The 13,355-nt window shown below is 36.4% G+C and overlaps 1 protein-coding gene across 2 annotated transcripts in view; it reads left to right on the top strand.

The window, feature by feature from the left end:
• The window catches only part of LOC129740978 (uncharacterized), a 284,659-nt gene that overhangs the window by 207,425 nt on the left and 63,879 nt on the right, over nt 1-13,355 (top strand). For both annotated transcript variants that reach the window (XM_055732644.1, XM_055732643.1), the window contains exons 4-5: nt 5,822-6,270; nt 13,029-13,106. In XM_055732644.1, the coding sequence (XP_055588619.1) occupies nt 5,822-6,270; nt 13,029-13,106 (527 nt within the window). The remainder of the gene's footprint in view (nt 1-5,821; nt 6,271-13,028; nt 13,107-13,355) is intronic.

Genomic DNA, 13,355 nt, shown 5'->3' with positions numbered 1-13,355 from the left:
ATCCTTGAGCACCGGGTGATGTGGCAGATAGCAGTGTGGTTTGTGGTGTTAAACTGAATCGCTGTGATGTGCATCGCTGGTGGAGTTTCGATGTGTGGCATACGTTTTGTGATCTCCAAGGATAGTTTGTGGAACATTCGACCGGGAATGGTAGGCGACATATCCTTGTTCGTAGATTTGAGTGGTGGAGGGTTCAACTTCTATTCTCTGGCTGCCATCGGTGATTTCCTTTGGCCGGAACTCTTCAGGGATCGTTTCTTGGGTTTGATCAACGGTGGAGAGAAAGCTCTTTTGCGGTGCGGTGGTGTCCACCAAAAACGGTGAACCATTTCCAACTGAGTGGCGTACGCCTGTGTGGAATTCATGGTAACATTCTCCACCGATGATCATGTCGATTGTTGCTGGAACGTTGAACTGAGGATCCGCCAATGCAAAGGAACCTTTGGCTTTTTCCAGGCAGTTGTATCGATCGGGGATGTGGGGAGATATGATGTCGCTATTACTGGATACGATCTTGGCAGCTAGCTTGTGCTTGATACACTTGACTGACTCTTCTATTGAGGCAACTGCGATGTCAACGGGGCTTTGTCGGGTGGCGAGTTTATTCACCAGCTTCCTGGTTATAAAATTTGATATCGCTGCATAATCTAGTAGAACTCTAGCTTGGATCTTTCTGCCGTATCGGTCGACTACTAAAAGCGAGACTGTCTCCAAGAGAACGGTTGGTGGACTAAGCAATCCACTGGGGCCTGGAATCGTTGTGTCGCTTGTGATCTCTCGGGTGAGAACTCATCCGGTGGTGCTACTTGGTCGTGAAACAGAGCTTCGCTTGAAAAATCCTGCCAGGAACATGGATTTACAGAATCTTGCCTGGTGGTTCGCGTGGAAGAAATTCCAGCAAAGACTGTGTTGTGTCACAAAGCTCTCGCCGTTGGGAGCTTGACAGATTTGAAAATACTGGACATTGGTGAAGCGGATGTGTTCTCAAACAACAGTGGCAAGGCGAAGTGCTAGATTGAGTTTCGGACGTAGCTGCGTTCACAACAGATTTGGTGGGAGCATGTTTCTTTGAGATTTTTTCGGCCACCTTGGAAACGATGAGCCTGAGGATCAATGCTGGAGATCGCTGTCCACAGAATTCAACATCCGGACTTATTGAATAAGAAACTCGATGAGCTCGTCGTATTTCACCTCATCCTTCTGTCGAGTATCTTGCTCCCGTGCACGAATCGTCGCCGAATCCAACTTGTACGTAAGGATGAAGATGAGCGGAGAGTCCCAATGCTCGATCGGTTCAACCAACTTCTCCAGAGCCTTAAGTGTCGCTGGAATTCATCTACCAGTGTGTTGTGGTCTTTTGCGGACTCATGCTGTGTAGGTGGAAGGTTGTATGTCGATGAATAATTATCGGATTGGACGTCCACAGACTCCAATGGTTTCTTGGCATCTCCCTCCAGTGACTGTAATAGGTACTGCAGCTTGTTGACGATCGGTATGTCCGCGTTGCAGTGGATCATCGAGATAAAATAATCGCGGAACAATATCCATCGTGATTCATCCCCGATAAATTTCGGCAGACAATGATGAAAACTGAAGTCGATGCGTGCATGATCGTCGAACTCAGTAGATGCTCCCCACTTTCCAGTTTTGACATCAAAAATCCCTTCGCTCTGCAGAATCGATCCTCAAAATCAGCTTGAAATTCCAGGTGTGTTTCAAACCGTTCTTCGCTATCGCCTATTTCGTTCGATTCTGCACGTTCAGGAACAGCTCGTTGCACTTGTTGAGCGCCTCCAAACCCTACCGCAACCTGGCAACAATCTCGTTCATAGATGAAATCCGCTACGAACTTCTCCACCACATCTCGTTCAGCACACGCTCGTCGTTTCGTCAGAAGGTCTGCTGAATCATTGAAGAAGAACGACAGAAGAATTGAAAATTCTGAGTATGTTTTAATTGAATGTCAAGAAAATCGTGTATCAAGTTTGGTTGCGACATAACTCCTAGCAATAAAGCGATACAATACCTAAGGGTCCAGCGCCGATTAACCGGCGCATAGGGCTGAGATAAAAGATCTCCACTGCTGGCGATCCGGAGCCAGCGTCTTCACTTGCTGCCAGCCAAGGTTCTCGTCAACTGTGCGGATTTCAGCGGCTAGACTTCGCCGCGATACAATGGGTAAACAAAATTAAATTGGTAAATAGAAAAAATAGAAGCAAACTTTTCCAAGGTTTCTTTAGCTGCCTCTTAAAACCTTCTACCAAAGGCGCCTTTTTGTGCAACCGAGTTATTTTTGTATTGAATAGTATTTGTTCCGAAAGAAAAAAATAGAGTATGGTGGGGTAAAAGAACGACCTTAGTGCTATCCTATTTTTAGAATATTTTGCAGTTTTTTTTCCACAAAACCAAAAACCCTATTTGATTCCTTAGACTTTAATCTCTCTTCTAAAAAATTACGAAAATAATCCATCTACGCATTTGATAGCAATAGTGAAAATGCTTAACTACTATCGAAACGTACTCTTACCCCACCTCTGGGGCAAAAGTTCAAATGATGTGGGGTAAAAGTACGACCGTTCAAATTTCAACATTTCAGCTTGAAATCGAGAGGACAATTTTTTGATCTTTGCTTACAGCAGCAGCTTCTATGTACGGTTCTGATAGAAATTCTATACATGGGCGAAAAACCTGTGCGAATTCGGAGTTCTTCACTAATTGTCCATATTCAACAGGTTTACGTCATCGTATTTAAGCATTTTTTTTCGCGCTAGCAGGTCTTTGTAGAAACAAAAATATGCGTTGGTGTTTCCAGATCATTTGAAAAAAATAAAAAACTGTCATTCTGTATATCATTCATATTTTTTCCCCAATCACAGTTCGTACTTTTGCCCTTCAAGGTTTCTTGGGATTCACAATTTATTGTTCAAATCAGAGACATATTAATGAAATTCTTTCTTCAGCACTGTTTCTGTTTAGTTATTTTTAACCACTATCAAAGTGATTAAAAACAACTAAACAGAAACAGTTACACTTTCATTGAAAGTCAGAATTTTGATTGCTCAAACATTTTTGCCGTTATTTTGAATATTACATCATTTATGAAACAAGCTGCTTTACATATTTTTCCAAAGTATTTTCAACTTCAATGAAAAAAAAAATGTCTGAATATAGGCTTTCAAAATCATTGGAAAATGCAGCAAGACCTGCTTCACAAAAATCCTAACCATGATGAAATAAAACGAAAAGGAAACATTTTCATAATTGATGTTTTAACAAAAAATATGAAACTACGAATTCAATCGATGACTATCATTACCTCTGATTCTGCTCCAAAAAACAACCAAACTTCCCGGAAACGGTCATCATTAAAAAGCACAAAACTAACAGTAATCTACCGAGTAGGTATCGTTTTTCATACACATTTCACTTGAAAAGTACCAGTTTGCATTTTCAATACCGATATGCCGAAATGCGATAATTGAATTTTGCCACCGAAAATCGGATCGCCACCGGGGAATTTCTGCCATGGCGATTGGTTTCATTATAACGATTTTGCCAATTTCCTACCGAAAGAGTCTGGCAAACGAGAGTTGCACAAATGTTTTTCGCGTCCACGCAGTATTTATGAAGGTCTGATAATTCCATCCACCTCCACCTGTATTAATTCCCCCGGAATCGGTCGGAAAAATATGTTCAATTCATTAAAATTAATAACATCGAAAATAATTATGCGAGAAATCAAAGCGCATATTATTTCACGCCGGAAAACCGACAATTAATGCGATTGAATGGAATTTAGTGATTGTTGCCGGTTGATTGTGTTCGTATGAATGAGTTTTTGTGAAGGCTTCCGGTTGGGAGCAGTTTTGTTATAATGGGTGGGTATCTGCTCCAGAAGTATCAGGTGTGGATTTGTATGTGGAAATGATTTTGTGTTCATTCAATGTAGGCAGCAATGAAATAAATCAAACCACCTAATGACAGGCCTATGTACCAACGACATCGATGTCGTATCTTTGTTTGCTGAATGTCATTTAAAAATGTAAAATGTAAAGAACATTTCCAAAGAATTATTTAGTGTCTGCCACGCAGACGGCACAAAGGTACTCGTAGAGTTCTTAAATCTGAATGAAAATTTTGAAATGAGGCATTCTTAATTGGTGACATTATATTTTGCCAAAATTGTTTTTATAATAATCGTTTGATGTTCTTAGTTAAAAATTGTTGAGGTTTCAAATTTGTTATCTTAATCCAGTGCAAAACACGAATAATAATTTATTGGGGTTAGGTTTATGTTTTCGACCGGGAAAGATCTATGGTAATTTTAGTTTGGCTTTTTCGGTCTTGAATGTAGATCAAACAACGGTGGTTTTTGAAATACCCGGCGTTTCGACCAGTTTTGTTGGTCTTTTTCAAGGGAATTTGCTTTCTTTTGTTTTTGTCGAAAAACGAAATCGAAAATAACAACAGACAGCAAATTCCCTTGAAAAAGACCAACAAAACTGGTCGAAACGTCTTGTATTTCAAAAACCACCGTCGTTTGATCTACATTCAAGACCGAAAAAGCTAAAATAAAATTACCATATACTAATTTATATCTTCTTTACCTAACCTTTTTTGAACCTCAAAACTTTGACGCATGTTGATCTTAGAGAAATTTATGAGAACATATTCAAGTAATTTCATCGTTTCACTTGTATTTGACGTTGAATTTAAAGTTATTGTTTACCGCAAGGTCGTGCGACTGGGGGGTTTTAGGAGTGTAATCCTCCCCATGAAGCAAAATAAAATTTTCAGTTCAAGAAATGAATTTACCGTAGAAACGTGAAATTACTTCATCCCAAAAGGTGTTTGAAAAAAGTTTAAAAATATGTTAAAAAGATGACTCGCCCAAGACGTTTCTTGCTACTACACTATATAACGTTCATGAATTGAAACTTTTTTTAATTGTCAATTCCAATTTACATTTTAGTAAACCTGTTATTTAGAGTAGTGTATATAAACAAGTTTAACTTTGACAGCATAAAAACGTCTTATATCTTTACAAATTTTATGTTGATATGAAATATTTTTCAAGAAAGCAGTTCTTGTCTTAATTTTATTTGGTGTTTCTTAATCTTTTGATTGAGTGATCAATTCGACATTGAAAAGGATTTTGAGGAATAACACAAGACCACAGTACACATTTTACTGAGGTGAGAAAAAATAGCTTATTTTCATTAATTTTGGTGCCCTCAAACTTTATGAAATAGGTAAAAATTATTTTAGATAATTCTGAACAATTTTGACATAACTTTAAAATATCACAAAAAATAAAAGTTTCTGCAATAAATTTTGACTTCTGCATAAAAAAGTACAAAGGTTTAATATTTGTTTTGTTTTCCCAATGCTGTAAATAAATTGATTTTAAACGCATTTTAAAAAAAGTTATAGCTAAATTGAGTTTAAGATATATTTAAGAGCAAGAATCCATTCGTTTTCCAGACTTCAACCAATTTGTTAAACGAAATAAAGCATTCGCATTGTGAAATTGAACACCGCTAGGTAATGAGTAAAAAATAAATTTACTTGTATGAAAAATCGCTTTTCCAACCTCGTTTATTGTTTTCAATTAGTACACGAAATTATATTTTGATCAATGAAGGTCCATTCGTCATACTTCGAGCGCCACCGCCGCCGACGATACTTTCTTAATCAAGTGGTCATCCAATAAACGATGATACAGCCGATAATAATTATGATACACATCGTCCGCCTCTCAATCAGGAATGCGGTAGAATTAATGGATTATTTTTTTGTGTGTGTCTTCTTTTTGCCGCAGCTCAATTTCGCCCGCTTCAGCATCGGAAAATTCGTCCCGGATCTGAACGGGGGTGGAGGTGGAGCCCGAATGATGGGTCAGTTCCGACATGACCAACAGGGCTCGGGTCACGGAGCGGCGGGTCAGCAGCATCCGGGCTACTCGGATCACGATTCCTGCCCGGAAGGATTCATGACCATCCGGGAGCACGGCTTGCCGGATTTGAACGGGAAATGGTGCGGCACTGCATCGGGCTATACGATCTACTACAGTGAGACCAAGTCGGTGAATGTGACGATCCGGTTGGACCGGTTGCCACCGATGACGGGAAGTGGTGCGGCGACGATTGGAGCGGTTCCGGGAGTTGGAGCCGGAAGCGGAGCTCCTGGAGCAGGATTGGCCGCCGGAAACGGTGGGATGGAGTTTCGATTGATATACAAGTTCTTGCGGTACACGGATGCCAAGCTACGGTAAGTTTATATTGCTTGAGTTTAATTTTGTTCCTTTTTGTTTTAGTAGACGGAGCCGATTTGGGGTCATTTTCCGAATTTGGGGTCAATTAAGAATTTCTCAAACGCTTGGGTTGAAACAGCTCAAAACTCATCCATGATTTTTTGCAGTGTTTAAAAGTAACGTTTACATGAGTAAATTTGAACTTTTAGATTTGTATGGGAAAATTGAATATGTCGTTCTGAAAAATCAACAACATTTTTATTTCTTATGTGGAACCGAGCTTGCTGTAAAGATAATTTGCTGCTGAACAACTAGAATTTATCTACCTTTTCGAACTCTAGAAATTAATTGAAACCATAATGAACATTTTAGAAAAATAAAGTCTGAAAAAGATGAAGGTTTTCCATTGCTTTGAAAATATGGCATTATGAAGTTCATACTGCACTCTAATGATTGATATTTTCTAATAAATATTTTTGTCATAATTTTTTCATGTAAGCAACATTTTAATGTGATGAAAAAAGATCTTCAAGTCTCATTTTGCGAATTTTTAAAACAAAGTTGAATAACCTAAAAATCAATTTGTTAAATTTTTAAAGCTTCAAGCATTGTTGTTTTGCTCCATTTGGAACATGTAGAACATTTGATCTTTGTAAGACATTATTGAATGCTCATTTAACATTCACTTAACCGTGGAAATACCATGAACAAAGGCACTTTACTATTTCAATAATCTTTAAAATACTGGATCTTGGTTTTTCATAAATCATGTTAAAATCGAAACTATAAACGCGATAGAAACGAGCGTGAATTTAACAAGCAAAGAAAATTTGAACAGTGATTAAATCGAAAATCTGCTTAATTGATAATTTGTTATCAACAATATATTTGCATTATTTTAACTTAAACGTGCAAATCAGTGTGATTTAAGCATAAATTTCTTTAGAATACATTCTTAGTGGAGTTAAACAATAGACTGAGTCGATTTGAGGCATTTTTGAATTTCTCAAACGCTGGGGTCTCAACAGCTTCGTTCTGGTTCAAATCTTATCCATGATTTTTCGAAAAAGTTTTAGGAAAGGTTTACATGAGTAAATTTGAACTTTTAAGTTTGTATGGAGAAATTGAATATTTTGTACTGACAAATCAACAACATTTTTGTTTCTTTTGAGTTACCGAGTCTGCTGTTAAGATAATTTACTAATAACCAATTGTCTGAAAAGAGGTCTAAAAAATTGATTTACTTTAAATTATAGATAAATAGCGCCTTTATGTATGCAATGTTAAAAAGGTTTAGACTAAGTGATGAAATTTTCTTCTTCTGACACTCATAATTGTGAAATGAGAACAAATCTGACTGGAATAGTCACTTGACATTATATCTTGTGTTTTTGTATTAATATTTTTCCAAGGATTAGGGCTTCCTGAGTAAAGGATCGAGTCTCCTTCAATGGAGGATCAAGACCGCCTAATCTTCAAAAATATCGCAATATTTTTACTTCCACAAAAAACTTCTAGTTCACGAGATCAAGTATCGTTCTAAATTTTGAACTTTTGGAGTTTAGAAACTCGAAGTTACACGTTATCAACAAATATAAACGGGTGCCAGTTGCTAAATTTTTCCAAAAAGATATGATAAATTTAAGAAAATGGTATCAAGTTTGCCCATTCTTCCCTATAGAATTTAAAATCGTCATTCGAATTAGAAAACTGTTTGCATTGATCAACAGTATTTCAACGTTACGCTACGTAGATATGTCGTTGTTGAAGTGCCGTTTGTTATTTAACCTTGATTACCCGCTCTCAAATAGTCGATAAACTGAATTGGTAATGCGAATCGTTTAAAAAAAGTATCGTGGGAAAAATAAGGGTCTTGAAAGGAGATTTGTGTTATCTTGATGGTTGACTTTAAAACGAAGATTAAATTCTTCTTGCTCGGCTTAAAATATGCGCTAGTGACTCAAAACTTTTTTTTCCTGAAAGAGATTATGAAGAAGGAAGGTTGATCATGAAAAGATCATAAGATCCTCCAAAGCCAAATGGCTTATTTCGAGAGAACTCACATTTAAGGTTCCAAATTGTAAAAATCATCATATATATTCTTTAAAAAAGTAAATTTTTATTTGATTTAAGATGTGAAGATATATAAATAAGTATACAGACCCCGTTCAATTTTGGCAACATGCCGGAACATTTTGTGTTGCCAAAATCGTACGGTTTTTTTTCTTAATTTTTTTCTCTTATTTTTACAAAATAAATAGGTTTTATCCTTTTTTCATTTACGTTATTTCTAGTCAGTTTCCGACTATTTTAGTCATTTTTGACTTATTTTTTGTCATGTTTTTGATGCATTTTGCATTTTTTTTTGTTATGTTTATAATGCTTGTTATTTTTTGTCATATTTGCTGTTTTTGTCGTTCTTTATCATTTTTTAGTTGTTTTTTGTTATTTTTAAGTTTTTTGTTTGTATTTGTTTTTAAATTTTTTATATTTTCACCTTTTTGGCATTTTTGAGTACTTTATGAGTTTTTTTTTCATCACCCGTTCAGAACGTAAAAACGTACATATGTATGGTGTTTGTCTAAATTATATTGGTCCTGATATAGCGAAAACTAAAACGTAATGTTATTTCTAAAAACCGTTCGATTTTGACACATGTGCCAAAATCGAATGTTGCCAAAAACGAACGGGGCCTGTATTTTGTAAATGCGCAAATAAAACCCATTCTTTTAAATACTGCCATATCTTCGACCTGCCTCACATAATGGAAAATGTTTGTCGCCTTGTCCATCGTAGTATTTTTTGAAAACTTAACATAGCTTGGTGAGACGTGAAAACTTGGGTGGCGTGACGCTAGAAGTGAGATGTGAAACATGACGAAATAAGAGGGAGTAATGAGAAGTCAGAATAAGTCGTAAAAAAAATATGTGAAATGTTAGATTTGAGATATGAGACGTGAGACGTGAGATGTGTGAAGTAAATAAATGAGACTTCTCACATCCTACTTAAAGCGTCTAACTTCTCATTTCTCATTTCTCAGGTCTCAGGCTTCATGTCTCAGATTGTGTGCCTCAAGTCTCAGGTTTTCTGTGTAAGATCTACAATCCCATTTTTCATGTCTCCTACCTCAGAACTAGATCTCAAGGCCTCATGCTTTGGGTTTCATGTGTCAGTTCCCAGGCCTCACAAGTCTGATATCTCATGTCTTATGTCGCATTTCTCATTTTTCATATCTCATACAAATATGAGCTATCATGCTTTCATCAGATTGCCAGATTGCCTGGTTTTATTTAAAACAAATTTTGGAAAAAGTCCAGTTTAGCCCGGTTGCCCAGATTTCATTGAAAAGAGCCCGGATTTTGTCCAGATTTTGTCACCTTGTTTACTAAATCAAACAAAAAAAACCATTGTGGTGCACTTTTTTTTTAAATTTATTTTCAAGGTGATGGAGATTTTCAAATGAATGATGAGGGTCACAGAATAGTTCTAAGCCGTAAATATCATAAATTTCTCGAAAAAGATACAATGGCTCACACTAAACCGGCAAGATTGCGAGTTCATGTCCTGTCGGTGGGCCATAGTATAGTTTTTCGAGAAAAACATGATATTTACGACTTATGTTCTTTTTTTTTCTTGGCCCCCATTTTTCTCTGAAATTTTTCAATCACCTTGAAATTTTGATAACTTTAAAGTTTAAGGTACGAAATGTACCAAGACAGAATCATAAAATTTGATTTGAATCCTGAAAGATTTTTGGAAGCCTAAAATACTTTAAAAACACTATATTCAAGTTTTCTCTCGTAATTTTTGTTCAGTTTTTCCAGGTTTGAGACCAAATTTGTCCTGATATTGCCTCACAATTTTGAAATCAAATGCTCGGATATTGCCAGGTATTTAGATAAAATAATCCGGATTATTCTGGTCCGTATAGGTGCTAAAAAAATTCTAGTAGCCTGATACTATCAACTATCATGTCTTAGGTCTAAAGTCTCCTACTTTTCAAGTCTCAGAGCTTAGCTGAGTGTTTTCCATTGCAAATAACTTTTAATATTCTCTCAGAAACCGTGTAAAAAATCGTGTTTAAAAAGCCGTTTAAAAACAGTTTAACAACACCTCGTATGAAACAAGGCAAAATATCACATTTTTCCTAGGTACAAAGAGTTCGAGAGCTAATTTCAAATAATTTGAGAGCAGTGATTCCAAATATATAAGCACATATAAGGCTGGAAAAAATATCTAATTCTGCTTTGGACCTCCTTTCCCCCACTTCCTCTTAGATTTTTCCGAAAATCCTGAAGTGGTAAACGAATAAAATTTTAGAAAATTTTTGAAAAGGTTGATAAATTCTTCAAAAATTCAAACAGTTACAGAGTGAAAGTCAAAATGTAGAAGATGCTAATGTTTTTGGATTCGAGATTTTTTTTTTCAAATATGAACTAAAATAACTCGATTTTTAAATTAATTTTGGTTATGAAAACGAAGGTTTTGATTCCATTATCAACTTTTCGAAAACCACGAGTTATTTTGAAATATGAGAAGAAAGTAAATAGCACTTAGTGGTAGTTTAAATAACAGTTTTAAGCATATGGAATCTTTTTTCTAAAAGCATAAGTCAAATCGTTTTGAGGTCTTCGACAAAGTTATGAAATGAGTAAAAATCTTCAATACCTAATAGGGTTATATGGAGTAGTTATGAACAAAATTTCTCAGTTTTTCAATATTATCAGCTCAAAAAAGTACCTCCTTAATGTTAAAATTCTGGAAAGTACCCTAAAATGAATGACTGGTTCCCCTTCATTTTAAGATTTTTGTTTATTATCTTGAAAATAAAGCTTGTGGGCGCGAAACGCTTATTCATAGTTACTCCGTATGTTCATAGTTCTTTCCTTGTTTTTGTATGGGTTAATTATGAACACTGTTTCGATTCTTGTTATGTGATGATTTTTGATATTGATTATTTTCCTAGATTTCAATTCTTGCAATAACCGAGATTTGATCTCATCGTTGTAAGTTTAAAAGTCCTAAGTAGCCATTGTTGATTGATTTACGCTTGTTTTTAAAATATTTCATTCTCAACTTGGATGAATCACACTTAATATGAAAGTAACCTTCATTTGAGCGTTACTATTAAAAATATCCATATTGATCCAATAAAATCATAGCATATGCAACTCTGTTTTTGTTTTTGTGACGCTGGCGGAGAGAACAGCTAGTCTGTCTGACTGGCTGTATGAAATCGTAAAGCTAGACTGTATAGTTTATTACTTAATGGAATTTTCAATTTTCATTTCCCCGCCCCAACGTTTTGCTAGTTGGTATTTTTTGTTAGTCTGTTCGATTTTCCTGATTTAACCTGGTCCATCAATATGTTTTGTGTTGTTGTTTATTTTTTCGTTGTTTCTTTTTTATTGAATTTGGATCAGATGAAATTGCAAACGCAATGTTGCACAAATTTTTATTTGCAAAGTATGGGGAATGCACCGATGACGGGGAGATGTGTTTTTTTTGTTGTTGTTGTTTTGTAGTTTAGAAAAAGGATATGGTTAGGATTTTTAATTGCATCAGCTTTGTTGGAATGTTTCGTTCCGAGTTTTTGCTCAGTTCTATGCTGGCTGATGAATTCGTTAGCTAAAACCAACAAGAACCTTTTTCAGTTTGAGACCTGTCAGGAACTGTGCATTGGGAAGAGATTTGTATCGAATGTTTCTCGTTTTGTTTCGAGTTAATAAAATTTTCTGGACAAGTTGGAACTGTGAAACTATGGAATGCGTATTTTGAGTAAAATTTAATATTTTTACTTGTGCATGTTTAGATTTTAAGATGTTCTCAAGCTAAACAATTACAATGAATCACAATGTTTGTGAGAAAACATCATATTTCTTCTACCGAATGCAATGACTGCGAAATCGTTTGATTCTTTTTATTATTGGAGGATCTACATTCCAAACTTGAATCGGGTACTTCAAATTATTTCTGCGTCCATTTTTTATTGCTATTCAGCTTCAATTGGAGATTTTCCTCCAAACTTTAGCAGGAGATAAAGTAAAAATTTCCGGCCAAAGTCGAAGGAGTAGTGTGGGAAAGGTCGAAACGTCCCCTTCATTCGCGGTGGGAATAATGAAATTCACCGGAAATAAATTACCAGCATATCAATCATTCTGGGTAATCCCCCGCAACCTGATGTGATCGTCCTGGGGAACGGACGAACGTGTTTCTCGAATTCTAGCGAGCCATTGCGGGTTCATTTTGCATGGGTCTGGTTCTTGTTCGGCTATAACGTAACAGCTCACAAAAAAACCTCGGAAGGGAACTTTATCTCCCGTTTTGAGTTTTTTTTCTCGTTTCAGGTCCAGCGGAATAGCCATATGGACGAACTCTGCACAAAATGATTAAAATAGCGAAATTAGCAATATAACCGTTTAAGATTTTCTGTTAAAATCAAACTACTATTAGAAGACAATCTTAAGAAATTTTTTTTCCTAAAACACCGACAATATGAAACGCCTTTGTATAGGCAACCAAAGTAAAAGATCAATGGAGCTGAAATCAAATCACAATCATGTGAATTTGCAGTAAACATAATTTAACGAAACAGACCCAATTTTTGTAACAGATTTTTATCAAGATGGTTCTTCATCAATTCGACCTCCCGGAACCGATGCCGATTTTGCCGGCTTGATACAAAGTCATTTTTCATTTTACTCCATATTGTTTTTTTTTCTCTCTGTTCTCTTTTCCCGATCTGCTGCTCTGCTGCTGCCCACACACCGCACAGGTACGACAACAGGATATGGAATGGTGACCTGGTTCCGGGATCGTACTGCAATAGAAATTTTTATGACTGCGACAAACGGTAAGTCTGAAGCCGGCCGGAGGTTTCCCAGAAGGGGCAGCCATACGATTTAGAGCTTCATGTTTGTTAAGTTGGAGGTATGATGGGCTGACTGTGAGAGTATCCAAGCCAAGGTCGCAAGCAGAACCCAGAACAGGAGAGTGTTATTATTGGAAGCATCAACATCGGAACTCTACATATTGCGGTGGCCCAGATGCTGCCGTTTGGGTTTCTCCTCTTGTCAGTGCACAACTAGCTTCAGTACCACTT

Source organism: Uranotaenia lowii, chromosome 2, assembly GCF_029784155.1.
Source record: "Uranotaenia lowii strain MFRU-FL chromosome 2, ASM2978415v1, whole genome shotgun sequence".
Lineage (NCBI taxonomy): Eukaryota > Metazoa > Arthropoda > Insecta > Diptera > Culicidae > Uranotaenia > Uranotaenia lowii.
The sequence above is the reverse complement of the archived record's forward strand: the minus strand, read 5'-3'. Positions and strand labels throughout refer to the sequence as shown.